The sequence below is a fragment of the Cryptomeria japonica genome, chromosome 3 (assembly GCF_030272615.1).
Source record: "Cryptomeria japonica chromosome 3, Sugi_1.0, whole genome shotgun sequence".
Taxonomy (NCBI): Eukaryota; Viridiplantae; Streptophyta; class Pinopsida; order Cupressales; family Cupressaceae; genus Cryptomeria; species Cryptomeria japonica.
This window is the reverse complement of record NC_081407.1, coordinates 159628045-159642922: the sequence shown is the minus strand read 5'-3', so window position 1 is coordinate 159642922 and position 14878 is coordinate 159628045. Positions and strand designations below refer to the sequence as shown.

The window sequence follows — 14878 nt, the reverse complement described above, 5'->3', positions numbered from 1 at the left end:
GGAGTCTTTGATTAAATAGGCCATTGCATCAACAACTATAACAAACAATGCAAGGGCAAGGGGATAGCCTTGCCTTATAGACCTGGATAGTGCAAATTTGGGGGATCTTATTCCATTTATTTCAATTGAGGCATTGGCATCACACAATAGAGTTTTGACCAATTTACAGAACCCAAGGGGGAATCCTAGAGTCTGGAGCATCTGAATAATATAATCCCATTCTATTCTATCATAGGCTTTCTTGAAGTCAATGAGTAACATTGCTCCATTCTGTCCTGTTTCTTTAGCCCAATGGAGTGATTCCCAGCAAGTGATTAAGTTATCTAAAATATATCGACCTTTGACAAACCCTATTTGAGTAGCACTGATAATCTTTGGTAGAATACTTTCCAATCTGGTGGCTATCAGCTTTGCTAGTATCTTATATGATACATTTAACAGTGTAATAGGTCTCCAATTCTTAACAAGGGTTCTATCTCCTTCTTTGGGGAGGAGTTTGATCAGACCCTGGTTTATATTTTCCCCAAGGGACCCCTTGTGGATAGCCTCTAAATATATCTCATGGAGATCATCCACTATCCATCCAATGTTTTCTTTGTAGAATTCTACTGGGAATCCATCTGACCTAGGGGACTTGTCATTACTGAGTGCCTCTATAGCTTCTTTGATTTCTTTTTTTATAATTGAGGCCTCAAGAGTCTTACTATCTTCTTTATCAATGAGTTTGGGGACCAAGGACATGATTAGTTTCCTTGCATTATCCTGTTCTTTCCTCACTGGTTCTATGGAGAACAGTTGTTTGTAATATTGAGCAAAACATTCTAGAATTTCCTTAGGATTAGAGAGATTTTTATTGTCCTCCCATATAGAATCTATATTTTCTCTTGCTTGTTTCATTTTGAGCATTTGGAAGAAAAACTTGGATCCACGATCCCCTGCCTCTAACCAGTTAAGCTTAGCTCTTACTCTCCAGCTTTTAATCTTCTGATTTTGTAACCTTCTAAGATCATTTTTGGCCCTGATAAGTTGAAGAGTGAGTGTTTCACTTTCCGGATCCCTTTGCAGTTCAGTTTCAGCAACTTGTAGATCATTATAAAATTCCATCTCGTTAGCTTTGGTATCCTTAGCTTTCTTTTTACCTACCACCTAACAAAGTGAGGTCCAGGTTTCAATATTTTGGTTCCACCTTTCAATCTTGGATAGTTTACTGTTTGCACTTTTATTGAACATTTTGATCAAGTATATTGCACACTTGAGATCACCATCTCTTAGCAGGCCGGTATTCATTCTAAAACTCAAGTTAGGGCTAGGTGGGGCCACTTTGCTATTATTTATCTTTAGTTCAATCATTACGGGGTGGTGATCAGATAGTGTATAAGGTATGAAAACATACTAAACCCCTTCCTCATTCTTGATAACTTCAAAATACTCCCTGTTGAAGTAAAATCTATCTAGCCTGTAGTATACTCTCTTATTGTGTTGTTGGTGGTTACACCAGGTGTACCATATTGAGCTATGTTCTCCCTTTTTTCCTACAATTGGGTCTATCAATCTCAGTTTGTTGATCATCCTCTCCCAATGGATCCTCTCTGATCCTTTCCAGTCAACCTTGTTTCCCCCTTTCTTATCTTGTGCATTGAGTACCATATTAAAGTCACTTCCTAGGAGCCAGGGGATGTCTTCTAGATTTGCCAACCATTCCCACATCCCCCCTTGTTCTTGGTAGTCATTAGATGCATATATTGAACAGAGACCAAATGTCTCATTATCATTTTTTAATACAACCCATACTACTCTGTCATAGGGGGATTGACCCCATTTGATAACCTTGTTCTTCCATTTAGGACTTAGTAGTATTGCAGCTCCACCCTTACCCTTAGGGTGTTTGGTGAAGAAGGGGGTGGCATCCCTCAGATAGATTTTAGGCCAACTTCTAGAGTGAATCCTACTGATTTTAGTTCTTGGAGCATAAGATAGTCAATCTCCTTATGCATGTTTAGAAATCTTTTAACCACATATTTTCTATCCGGGGCCTCTAATCCCCTAATATTCCATGAGATAGTTTTCATCATTGAGGGGTTGTTTCAGAATTATCCCCAAGGGCTTTAAACCCTTCAAAACACTTAGGCCATTCCTCAGGTTTTGAGAGGTGGCTAGCATCAAATTCCACAGTTGATAGTGGTCTCCCTCTGTTCTTCCTGAGTTCAGAGAGTTGATTAGGTCCTAATGACTCTTTTCTGGCAGAGTTGTCTTTACCAACTTTAGGAGACCTTTTCCTTCTTTTTTTTTTTGTTTTATTATCAGTTAGATCTTCACCCTCATCTTTGGTTCCCACCTCAAATGTTGTAGGGTCAGGGGAGAAGGGATTCTCCATTACAATATTGTCATTCACAACTATAGCCGATTGTAACCAAGATTCATTATCATTCCCTTTCTCAAGGGGTTGGTCCGAGGGAGAAGTGGTGGGTTCCACCTCCCCATTAGTGTTACCAGAGGTTGTAATACTCCGCTTACCAGATTCAACATCACCTCCTGTTTTATTCTCCTTTGAAGTGTTAACCATATGAGGTGTGTTTATGTCCATTGTAAGACCATTCATGCTACTTATAGGTCCATAAGGGGAGTGACTGACCTTCTCGGTAGCACTGGTGACAACCTAGGACCCACCATTTTCCTCTCCAATCAACTCTTGGAGGAAGGGGATGGTACATGACTCAATTTCAATTTTTTTATTATGAAGTGCAAATTCTAGCTATTTTCTATGCTCAGCTGTCATTTTTAGTTTATTAAGGACAATTTGTTGAGCATTTTGCTTCCTAGGTTCACCAAGAGGATTGGCTAAAATGCTCATATCTGCATCCCGAGCCTCTGATTCACTATGAGTCCGACTTGCTTCCTTTAAGGCCAACTGGTAATTAAGAATAGCTTTTGCAATTGAAAGATGAGAAGTGGATGAGCAGTTGAGGGTTTGGGGCTGAGGAAAGGAGGGAGAGGGATTAGATGAGGGGGGAGATTTTGCTACCCTAGGCTGAGATGAGGGGTCAAGAGGAGAGGGAGCAGAGGGAATAGGGTCAGGTTTAAAATCTTCTTCCAAGGCCAAGTGAGGATGGTTGCTGTTGGCTTTGAGGGAAGCACCAAATTTCTTCATTAAGGGGCAATTCTTTAAGAAATGACCACTTTTCCTACACCTATGACAAGCATTTATCCCTCCTAGGTATTCTAAGGGACACGAGAAGAGATGATCTTCTATACAAATGTCAATAGTCGAGGGGAGAATAACTCCAGGGTTGAATGCAATTAAAACTCTTGCATCCATGTGAGGTAGTAGAGAAGCCGAGGAATCAATTTTAATAATTTTTCCAAGCGACTCCGTGATTTGAGCAATACAGTTCCATAAAAAAGGGGGAACATTTTTAATAACTACCCATCTAGGGTTTGAAAGGGCCATTATTTCTTCATTACAAGCAAGCAGAGTCAAGGGGACAACCCTAAAACAGGCGTTGCCTACATTTCAGAATTATTTTTCAACTACCGTTTTTTATATCTCTTTATCATTAAAAAAAGAAAGAAATAATCCTCTTTGTAACATTCTGCAAAAAGAAAATTGTATTCCAAGTTTAACAGACCAAGTACCATGAAACCATTTATTATGATATTGCCTAGATGGTTTTTTATCTACATCAAGGGCTGCTAAAAAAATCACAGAATCCTTAAGCCGAGCAATTTCTTTAGAAATACAATCTTTCATAGTGGAATTAGGTTTAATGATGATTCTCAGGGCCGAGGCCACCTCACCTTCCTCGAGACTTGTTGCTACATCCTAGTTTGCCTCTGGTTCAAACTTTGCCTCATCCGAGATGGTCGCGCGGTGCCCTTTAACTGCTTCGCTGAATGAGTTTTTGCCGTTCGCATAGGGTTTGTGGGTATTAATCCCATCTTCGCCAGTTTTCCTCTCCATTAATGGTGGCACGAGCAGGGTTTAATGCGGGGGCCTCCCACTAGGTCTAGGAGCCCCCGGGCAGAGAGCCGAGCTGCAGCCAAGGACCGTTCATGTACCTTGGTTGCAGAGCTCCTACACCGCTTCCTTTACAAAAGGTTGGATTCATTAATGTCAACACACATAATAAATTATGTGTATGTATCAAGCCTTCAATAACAACATTATACATCACTGAGTAGAAGCAGCAACAGTCTTATCAACTGTGATCCTTGAACCTTATTCAAGATACAAATTAATGTTTGTGTTTTTCTAACTATTTATCAATCATACATGGGTATAATAATATTTTTAATATTAGTATTGTGATAGGAAATGAAAAGTTGTGAAATTGTTTTATACATATTAAGGGGTGCTAGAAAGAAAGTAAAATCAATATTGTAGGCTTCACATGGAAGGCCAATTTTACATGATTATGACTTAGCTGTGAAATAAATAGAATGATATATTTATGCTTGTGCTTGTTTCATGGCATCTCAATAAAAAAGGTTTTTCAGAAAAAACAAAAAGAGAAATCATTTAGATAGGGAAAATGTTGCTATGTTTAAGACAGTCTAGGAATGCCTAATGCCTTGTAATGTTGATGGTGGGTACCCATCTATGCTACTGCTCCATTTTCTTTGAAATGTTTTTACTGTATAACCCGTACATTACTCGAAGCAGCCCAAAATGCAGTTCATAACCAAAGTTCCAAGATTAGGTCATATAGTGAGATTCAGATTTAATAGCCCATAACAGGGCAACCCCGAGAGGATTTAGAGTGTAGGACAGATTTAAATTTTTGTGGTAGTTTGAAAGGGCAGCATAGTTGACAACATCAATATAGCATAATACACAGTCAGAAGCTGTTTAAGCATTGTACCAAGAACAAGTATCACACATTTCACTTGGAAGTAGTAATTTATATATCTATTGTTGTTCTAACATGATCGTTGACGTCGTAGTTCATCAGTGCTCTTTAGTTTGCACAATGTGGAGCCTCCTCTTGCGCAAGATGCAATCAGAATTCTGGGTTAAAAAGTGAAGAAAACTGCATCTAGCAAGTGAAACATGGGCACCTGTTCATGGGTCTGCTTCTGCGTTTACTGTTTCTATATCACCAGCATCCAGTGTTAGGGGCTTATTTAAGCTAATAGGAGAAAAGGAGACCAAAACAATGAGCAGCAAAATTTAAAAAAACATCCATGAAGCAAGGCACAAAATACGTTTAACTACATATCTAGTTAAATTCTACAACTAATATTTCTAATGGAGATTAGACTTGCAGATGAAGAGACTTCAGAGAAGTCACAGAGGATAAGGAGGCTTTATCACTGCCAAAACTCGTGAAAGTTGTGAACAGATGGGTAAGAATAGCAACATTTAGTATATGACAGGGTATGCATTTGTGGTATGTTTGGGAAATATTAGTATCACATTATCAATGCAATTGGGTGTTTTAAGAAAATGGGTATGGTCTGATTTTCGTACTCCTTGGTTTATCAGTTTATCACTTCAGCCAAAACTAATTGATGGGAGGGATAGGATCCTTCAATGCATACATTCAAAATACATTTCCCATAAACAGAAAGAGCAATCCAAAAAAAATATCAGGTTTTGACATATAGTCTTAAAAAGTCTTTCTTTTTTCCTTAGATCATTGTCAAAATTGGGTAGTGAGACAACTTAGTGAGTGTAAGTGCTTGGGATATGAGAGGATAAAACCTCACAGAGTAGAGAGAAAAATAGTGGAGTTGCATAGAAGAAAAATTTGATGGAAAAAATTGAGTGATTATGAACTAAGAGAAAGGCTTTTGATAGGCCAAAGACTGGTATTTTATGTTTGTTGATTTAATGAATGTATTTGTTTGGTGTGCAATTATTTTCTTAATTGCAAATTAGTGATGAATTGAAAATGGTCTCTGTATTTTTGTATGTGTTTTTGAGTCTTGAGGTTGCAAGGCAGATTGAGTCTCTCTTGCATCAGATAGACATTTGTTCTATTAGTTGAGAGAAGTTAAACAAGCTTAGTCTTGAATAGATTTAATGGATGAAAGAACTTGATAAAAGAGAAATGAAAATTGCTTATGGTGGACCAAACATATATCAAGCCTCTGTTAATATCGAATGCATCAATTTTGCAAGAAACCAAAGCATCTTCAAACTAAACTATTCAAAGAAGCTGCATAGACTGGGATGAAAAGAGACTATAGAATCTAACTGGTTGTTAAAATATACTACTAACAACAATCTTCAAGATCAAAAATTCAATTGACGTAATTATGCATACAAAACAATCAAACTTGGAACAAAAAGGAAAACTAAGTCCCCCTACTGTAGATAGTGTGACAACTTTCTAAACCACAATTTATGCATTCTCCATTTTCATCAAAATCTAGGAGAGAAACACTCGAATGAAAATTTACCGAAAACCCAATTGAAAATTGAAACAAAACAAAAACCAGTTTAGAAATCTGTGATATTATTAAAGATCATGAAATATTTAAATAGAAATATTTTGAATTAAATAAAGAAGCGGATGCTAAAAGACGAGCTTTGAAATTAAAATGAAAACAGAGATACAAAATACTTTTGTTAGAGGGTTTTAACTTTTCCCCTGTTCACATATTTGGATTTTTTATTTTTTTTAAAGTTACTGATGAATTCCTATCGACATTACACATTAGACCTTTGTCAGGTCCAACCACTAGTTAATATTTCTTTAGGTAGAATCCATTCAGACAGCTTAAATAAATTTCAGCTTTTAATTAAGTCGATAACAAGTGGATTTTGATAGTAGTTGTTATTACCAACTAGCGGTTAATTACATGGATAGGCGTTCTATAATGGACAAAAAATCTCACCCCTTCACATAAGAAACCCCTTCGACCTAAATATAATTTGAACTTGCTGGATATAAATAGAGAAGATCGGGCGTAAAAAGACATCACAATTTAGATTCTTCACTGCTATAAATCCTTAAGAAGTGCAAATTTTGAGTATCATAAAACTTGCTGTAATTGCAATGGGATCTCTATTTCCTTCTCTTCCAGATGAACTTGGTTGGGAATGCCTGGTGAGGGTGGAATTGAATTCTCATCACAACCTCAGGTGTATCTGCAAAAGCTGGAACGCCGCATTGAAAAGCCCCCACTTTTATCAAGATAGAAAAAGATTGAATATTTCTGAGCAACGGGTTTGTATGCTCCAGGAAATAGACGGCATTTGCAACAGGGTGGCAGTTTACGACCTGGAGAAGAACTCCTGTAAAATTCTACCTTCCATTCCCACAGAAATTAACAGCATCTTTCACTGCCATTTCGTGCAACAAAAGCTGGTTTTGATCCCGGCTTTGCTTGCCGACTCTACAAGAAATTATGTGTGGTTATACGATTTTGCTTGTTCGAAATGGCGGCAGGGTGCCAAAATGCCAAGATGGCAGAATGCATTTGCCTCGGCAGCGGATGAACACGAGGGACTGATTTACGTTGGTGGGGGGCATGACAGAATTTTTCACATTGGTAAACCAGTCCGTAGCGCTTCAGTTTACAATGTGGAGGAGGACAAGTGGGATCTTCTTCCCGACATGAACACCTACATGGAGCCCTACTCTATAGGTCTTTTTTCTGAGGGCAAGTTTTATGTAATGGGATATTCTGACAGCATTGAGGTTTTTGATTCACAAACAAGAAGCTGGAAAACTATGGATGATAGATTCAACAGTTGGCGTTATGTAAGCGCATTTGGGCGCTTTTACTGCTTGTCTGGTAAGGGATTGGTAGAATATGACTATAGCCAAGATAAGCTACAGTTTCTAGGGTCTCTTCCAACGGAGGATTGGGCCCGATTTATCAATTTCGCTGTAGTGGTTGGCAATAAAATCTTTGTGTGCAGGGAAATGATTCAAGGTCAAGAGTTCTGTATGTTGGAACCTCCAAGTGAGAGAGGAGGAACATTCAAATTGATTGGCATTGAGACACCATTAGGCTTCCAGGGTTTTGCTATACATGCTGCTACCCTAGATCTTTGACTATTTTTGAGTTTTGAGTGGGCCAAATGCTGAGGCCTCGTAATATATGACCAAATCACACATGGATTTGTGCAGAATCCTCAATAGACACTCATAAACTACAGTAACTCTCAAGTATTTAAAAACACTATGTATGCTGAGGATAGGTTATACACTTTTGAAGTCAGTCAAGTTTACTTTTTATGTTTGAAGTTTATGTTATACACTATGTATGCTGTAACCTCTGTTCCAATTTATTATTACTGGCTTGGTATGTTATTAATTTCCAGAGCTAGGGGAGCAAATAAGTTTTCGTCAATAGCTTCCTTAACTTTCTGAAATGAAGGAAGATAGTTTCAACCTACTGAACCATTGAAGCAAAAATAGTAATTAAACAAGTCGGTCCAACTTATTAATGTTTTGGTTTTTTATGTAGAATCTGATTTATTTTCACTATAACAACTTCAGATTTTGTTTACTTTAGATGTTGCTTACATTTTATATTTTTCGTCTTTGATTGCTTTTGGTTTCAGGTATTACATCATTTCAACTCTAAATTTTATGAGATATTCGTCCCTACTGTATCCAACACCAAGTATCTATTTTGTTTTACTACTTGAAATGACCATAGCAATGATAGATACTTATTAGTTAAGCTCATGTTGTTACTCATTATTTATTTACATTGGATTTTTTATTTGTTAATATATTTATCAATATGTGATTATGATTATTGACAATTTTGATGATTATGTATTTTTTATTATAAAAAATAAATAAGAATTACAAATAAATGCTGGAAGGAAAATCGTTGTTGTTACAGCAACAACATCAATCAAAATCACTGCTGCAACATAAAAAAAAATCAACAGGCTGGAGGAACAACTACAACAGACAAGGACATAGACTAGACAAAATTTACAACCTGTTTCTTTTTTTAAAATTTAATTATCTGCTTGGCTACTATGATTTATGTAAAAATATAATCGTTTCTATAAGTCTATGTATATTTCTAGACATTATTCTTTTAATTACAAATATTAAATCTTAAACAGGTGTATGGATTTTGCTGTACCATATTCCAATTATATATTTAATAAGAGGAATTGAATAATTATAAAACTCTGCTAATCAAATAAACAAAAAGGAACAAGAATCAATAATATAGAATGAAAGACGAGTTTTATGCTTAAATACTCGAACTTTGAGAGAAAACTTGAGATACAATCATTGCCTAGAACAAGTTGTTGGTTTCATAATTGCTGTAATGGTTGTGCAATCACCCTTGTCAAAATTGGAAATTTCATATAAAAGTCACGTTTTTGTCTCACATTCCTATATATATCAAAAGTTGTGATTCACTTTATCATGAATCCATAATGCAACAAACACATTTTCAGATCTTTTTATAGACCACACCTTTCAAATATAAAGAATTTTGATTCTTAGAATCTATGAAGACTCACAAAATGAGTGATGATTCTATAATGAATGACATCTATGAAGACTTATACAATGTTGGTTTCAATGGACATGATAGGAATTAATGTTCTACTTGAGACTTAATGTGCCCTAGAACACAATGGGAAGGCACTTGTATGTGGAAGGTCCACCCACCCTAAGAATTAATGGCTTCCTTTACTTTTCTTAAATGAAGGAAGATAGTTTCAACCAGTTGAACCATTGAAGCAAAAATAGTTTTTCAAACTTGATCAATGTTTTGGTTTTTTTTTAATGTAGAATTTCATTTATATTCACTATAACAATTTCAGATTTTGTTTACTTTTAGATGATCTTTTTATTGTTTTTGCGTCTAGTATTACATTATTCAACACCAAATATCTATTTTATAACTTTGCTTCTTGAAATGACCATAGCAATGGTAAATAGTTGATAGTTAAGCTCGTGTTGTGACTCATCATTTATCTTGTCAAATGTCCTATTGGACTTTTTGTCTATTTTAAAAAGAGAAGAATGCAAAGTTGGCTATATGTGTTCAAGGTTAATCTATTGTATATGTTTATAACTTTCCATCCCTCAAACATCTTTCATTTTTAAGAGAGGATATTGGGTGGTAAGATTTCCTAATTTTATTAATATATCTATCTGTATGTGGGAAAAGTGGGTCAATAAAACTAAATATGTGAAAATATGATAAATGACTTGTCCACACACACACACAGGACTTCTTGATGCAAGCTATGGAGTAATAACGTATTACTCAGCTTCCCAAGGAGGGTCCCATGGTTCTCTATCTCACAATGTCCCTCAAACCAATGTTTTGCTCTCAGATCACTGAGCAAAATGGTTCAGGGATGGCAAATGTAAGAACGAGAGATGCTCTGATAGATTTTAGTATGAGATGTGTTGTAAGCTATGTATGATTCTAAAATGCAATAAACTTAATGATAAGATGACAAGATTAGTATGAATACTATCCTAGCATACTATATTTAGTCTATGATTGAACTAAAATGATAAAGAAAGTAATCTAAACATGCATATTTAGTCTGCTTCCTGATTTAAAGAGAGGCTAAATGATGAGCATATATGAAATGAAAGCTTGAATATATTTGAGCATAAGTGTGATGCTACAAATTTGAAAGATGATTGTTAAGAATGGAGGAATGAGAGCTCTATTTATAGCATAAACAGGGCAATGGATGGTCAAGATTGAATGGTTTAATCAAGGGCCAAGTTTGAAAGCTGGGGATCCATGTGCACAATTGGCACCAATGAAATGGTGACAAGTGTCAACATAGGATTGGGTTGAGAGAAGAGGTTGGAGGCATTAAAGGCCTGAGAAGACCTCATGGTTATCTAAAGGCTAAGGGTCAAGTCTAAGTTAGGATTACCCACTGGATTAAGAGTTAATCCAAGGATAAACCTTTGTGCAAATGTTTAAGAGATAATCATGGTCAAAGCATTAATGGCTTGATGAGACCTTTGGGTTGGGTAGAGGTTGAGTCAAAACAAATGTTTTAACCATGTGGGAGGGTTTGAGTTAACCATTAATGGTTATTGGAGACTTTGGGGATTAAGTGGTTGAAGGTTGAAAGCCTTCAATGGTTATCAAAGACTTTGAGCCATTTAGTGGTTGAAGGTTGAAAGCCTTTAATGGTTATCAAAGACTTTGAGGGTTTGAGAAGTGACTTCCCTTTGCTTAGAGATGTGACAAAGTTTAGAGGAGGGGTTAGGTTAATTAGAAGCGATTAGAAGATTCTAGAAGGGATTAGAAAGGGGTTTAGGATTTTGCAAGTGGATGGAGGGATAATAGGATTTAATTGAATTAAATGATTTATTCAATTTGGTTGTCATTTGGGGAAATTAAATAAATTAGATTTATTTAATTTTAGGATAACTATTTAATTAAATTTGAATTTAATTAAAAATGGATAGGGGGGATTTAATTGAATAAAATGATTTATTCAATAAATGGTATAGTGAATTTAATCTAAATAAATTGAGTAATTTACTTAATTAAATAGAAGAATGTGGATAATTTAATTAAATTGGATTTAATTAAATAGAGAAATGAACATAAAATATTTAGGAATATGGTCATTTTTATACGTCTACATTTTGCCCCTCTTTGAAGTGACGTGTGTGCACATGTTATTTCAAAGAAAATGATGCTTTATCATGATTTATGATCAAATGCAATTTTTGTGTCGTTCTTTTGATTTTCCAGTCGTGCCCCGACTTTGATTTGATGTGATGCCCCAGATTCGATATTTGATGATGATGCCCCCTCGGGAGATGAATCAATATTTTGAAAAAAATAAATTTTTTTGATTTAAGTTGATGAGTTGCGTATGATGTGTATGATTTCGTGCATGTAAAATGTGTGTGAATTGATTCATCTCCCGATAAGTTACAAATTTTATGGTATAGGGGAGACCACGACCATATTACAGGTCCAGTCGGCTAACCCTAATTTCATTTTCCTCCTATAAAAGGGGAAAAGGGCTTGATTTAGGTTCATTTGTGCTTTATTGACTTTGGAGAAAGAGAATTTGCTCTGGAGAGAAAATGCCGATTCCTTATCACCGACACCATTTCGAGTGCGTCCGGAGGTACCGGAGACCTGTAGCGCGTGGACCACCAGTAAGTCAATGTTTTTGACCCTTTTTTGATTTTTTGTTTTGTCGTTTTTAGTCAGTTTTTGAATTTTAAAGTCCGGGTTTAACGGTTTAGCGCGTCTAAGGTCTAGAGTAGTGCATACGAAGTGTAGAGTAGCGCATCGAGGTCAATTTTAGGGGTCGCGTCCGAAAAAGATAGGTTAGTGCATAAAATTATTAGGCTAGCACGTGCATGTAGACTAGCGCATGGAAAGTGTTGGGTAGCGCGTCGCGTCAACAGGTTAGCGCGTAAGACTAACCTAGCGCATAGGGGCCGCAGGGGTTCGCATAGGGAAGGGGGTTTAGTGCGTAGGACTAACCTAGCGCATAGGGCTAAAAGGGTAGTGCCTAGGAGGGGTAGATTAGTGCGTAGACAGAGTCTAGCGCATGGGGTGGGTTAGGTAGCACATTGGGTGAAAAATTTAGCGCGTGGATAGAATCTAGCGCATAGGTCAGATAGAATAGCGCGTAGGAGAGGCAGCCTAGCACGTGGGGGTGTTTTAGCACATTGAAGATCTGTTTTAGCGCATCTAAATTTTTTTTGCAGTTTTGGCTGATTGAAAAATTTGTTTTGTTTGCCTGTCGTGTTGTGATGAATTAATCCAATATGAGTGTTTGTATAACTTGTTTTGATTTGCGAGTTTCCAAGTTATGTATAGATATCAACGTGTTTTGTTAATCAGAATATGATGTATTTGCGTGGTCTGTTTCAAATTCAATGTGTGGGAAGCCTGAGTTGTATTACAAGCCGATATGGGTTGGAAACTTGAGTTGTTTTACAAGTTGATATGGGTGGGAAACTTGAGTTGTTTTACAAGTTGATATGGGTGGGAAACTTGAGTTGTTTTATAAGTTTATGTGATTGTGGAGACTTGAATTGTATTACAAGTTTTGATATGGTTTTTGAGAACTTGAGTTGTTTTACAAGTTGATATGAAATGATAGGATTTTGAACTTTGATTGTAGATGAGCAAATTGTTTCATGTTGTTGATGTAAGTTTGATTTTGATATCTTTGTGTTGATGTGGAAACTGATATTGGATATGTTTTGTTTGTTGACAGGAGCGATTGGGTGTTGTTCAGTCGAGGGAGAGATTCCCGAGACCGTGGACGTTGATACCGCGATTATCACAGGTAGATTTGGACATTATAGAGAGATGTGGATTGACCTCTCTTCTGGATATGCCGCGGTTCACTATGAACTGGGGGTTTTTGACAGCGTTGGCAGAGAGGTGGCATAGCGACACGAACACCTTTCATTTTGCCACTGGAGAGATGACAGTGACACTGGAGGATTGCTACCAGATTTTGCGGATTCTTGTAGTAGGGGCACTACTTCCCTATGAGCAGTTAGAGGAGGGTGGCACAGAGGCACTGCGCCGCATTTTTTAGGATGACATAGTTTGTGGCTATGAGATCCCCTGGCAGGAGTTTTTGGATTTGGGTTATGCACCGCTGCCATCTGTACTGGCAGGATTCATTGGGGGATTCCTTTGTCCTGATCGTAGGTCAAAGGGATTCTCGGTGGGATGGGGGTTAGTGTTGGAGGAGATGGTCACACAGGGCCGGAGATTTGCATGGGGGTCAGTGATGCTAGCTCATTTATACAGGAGTTTACATGAGGTAGCATACCTCGGGTACGACAGTTTGTCAGCTAGCATGACCCTATTACAAGTATGGTGCTGGGAGCACATTCCAGCAGCGAGGCCACTGGCAGATAGAGACAGGCCCGTAGGTGCAGCATATGCCTACGGATATAGAGGTCTAGTTGTCTAGCGTAAGCTGGGCAAACTAGAGCATTGGAGGAGGGTTTTTGATGACATAGATATGGTCACCTGGAGACCATACACAGGTTGTGAGGTATGGGCAGAGGATGGGCTGGAGATGCCCTTTGTATTTATGATGAGGTATCTGATTGGGAGGACCCCGTTCGTCATTGAGCGGTTTGTGGTGACCCGAGTTTTGAGGTAGTTCGGGCGCCAACAGGGGATTCCTCAGGGAGCATGTTTGTATGCACGACGGCAGCAGGATGTGGCCGATTGGGGGTCGACTATTGATAGTGCCGTGGTAGTGGAGGAGTTTACGGGGTTGGCTGGGCAGATCTGGGACTATGCCCCAGAGATTCAGGATGCAGGGATTACAGATGAGTTCGCCCGTTTGTTTGCTGCGCAGGCGGTGGCTAGGATCTCAGATCCAGAGGAGATGAGGCCAGTTTTTGACTCAGATGAGGAGGAGGGAGATGGGGGAGATGATGGGGATGATGGGGAGGATGGAGGAGGAGGAGGTAGAGGAGCCAGAGGGAGGTAGGGAGGTAGAGGTGTGGAGAGAGCGGTACGGCAGGGGAGGATTGAGAGGGGGAGAGGAGGATTGGCTATTGGAGCCGGGAGAGAGGGGAGAGTAGGGGAGGTGCTAGCTACGGTGGGGGGTGAGGAGGAGCTGAGGAGACCAGCATAGAGGAGGAGGGCAGATGTACTCCCACCTCCAGCACCGAGGATAGGGCGAGTGGGAGGGGTTCCTCCAGCACAGGTACCACTGCGGGTTCGAGTGCCAGGTCATGTGGAGGATGTGCAGATCCGGACCTTGCAGATTACCGTTCAGTAGTTGCAGGCGCAGATTTTGACCTATCAGCGGTAGATTTCTCAGTTGACCACTGAGAGAGATACTGAGATAGAGCGGCGAGGACGAGTGGAGGAGGTGGTGGCGAGTGTGCAGAGAGCTGCGACGGGTGGTCCATTGAGAGACACTCTTAGAGAGCTGACGCGGAGAGTGCAG

The 14878-nt window shown here is 38.4% G+C and overlaps 1 protein-coding gene across 1 annotated transcript; it reads left to right on the top strand.

Annotated features, from left to right (window-relative positions):
- The first annotated feature begins 7001 nt into the window (after positions 1 to 7001).
- Positions 7002 to 8006, top strand: LOC131031000 (F-box/kelch-repeat protein At1g15670-like). Its single transcript, XM_057961998.2, has one exon. It carries the CDS (start codon positions 7002 to 7004, stop codon positions 8004 to 8006), a length of 1005 nt encoding a protein of 334 aa, XP_057817981.2.
- The last annotated feature ends 6872 nt before the right edge of the window (positions 8007 to 14878 follow it).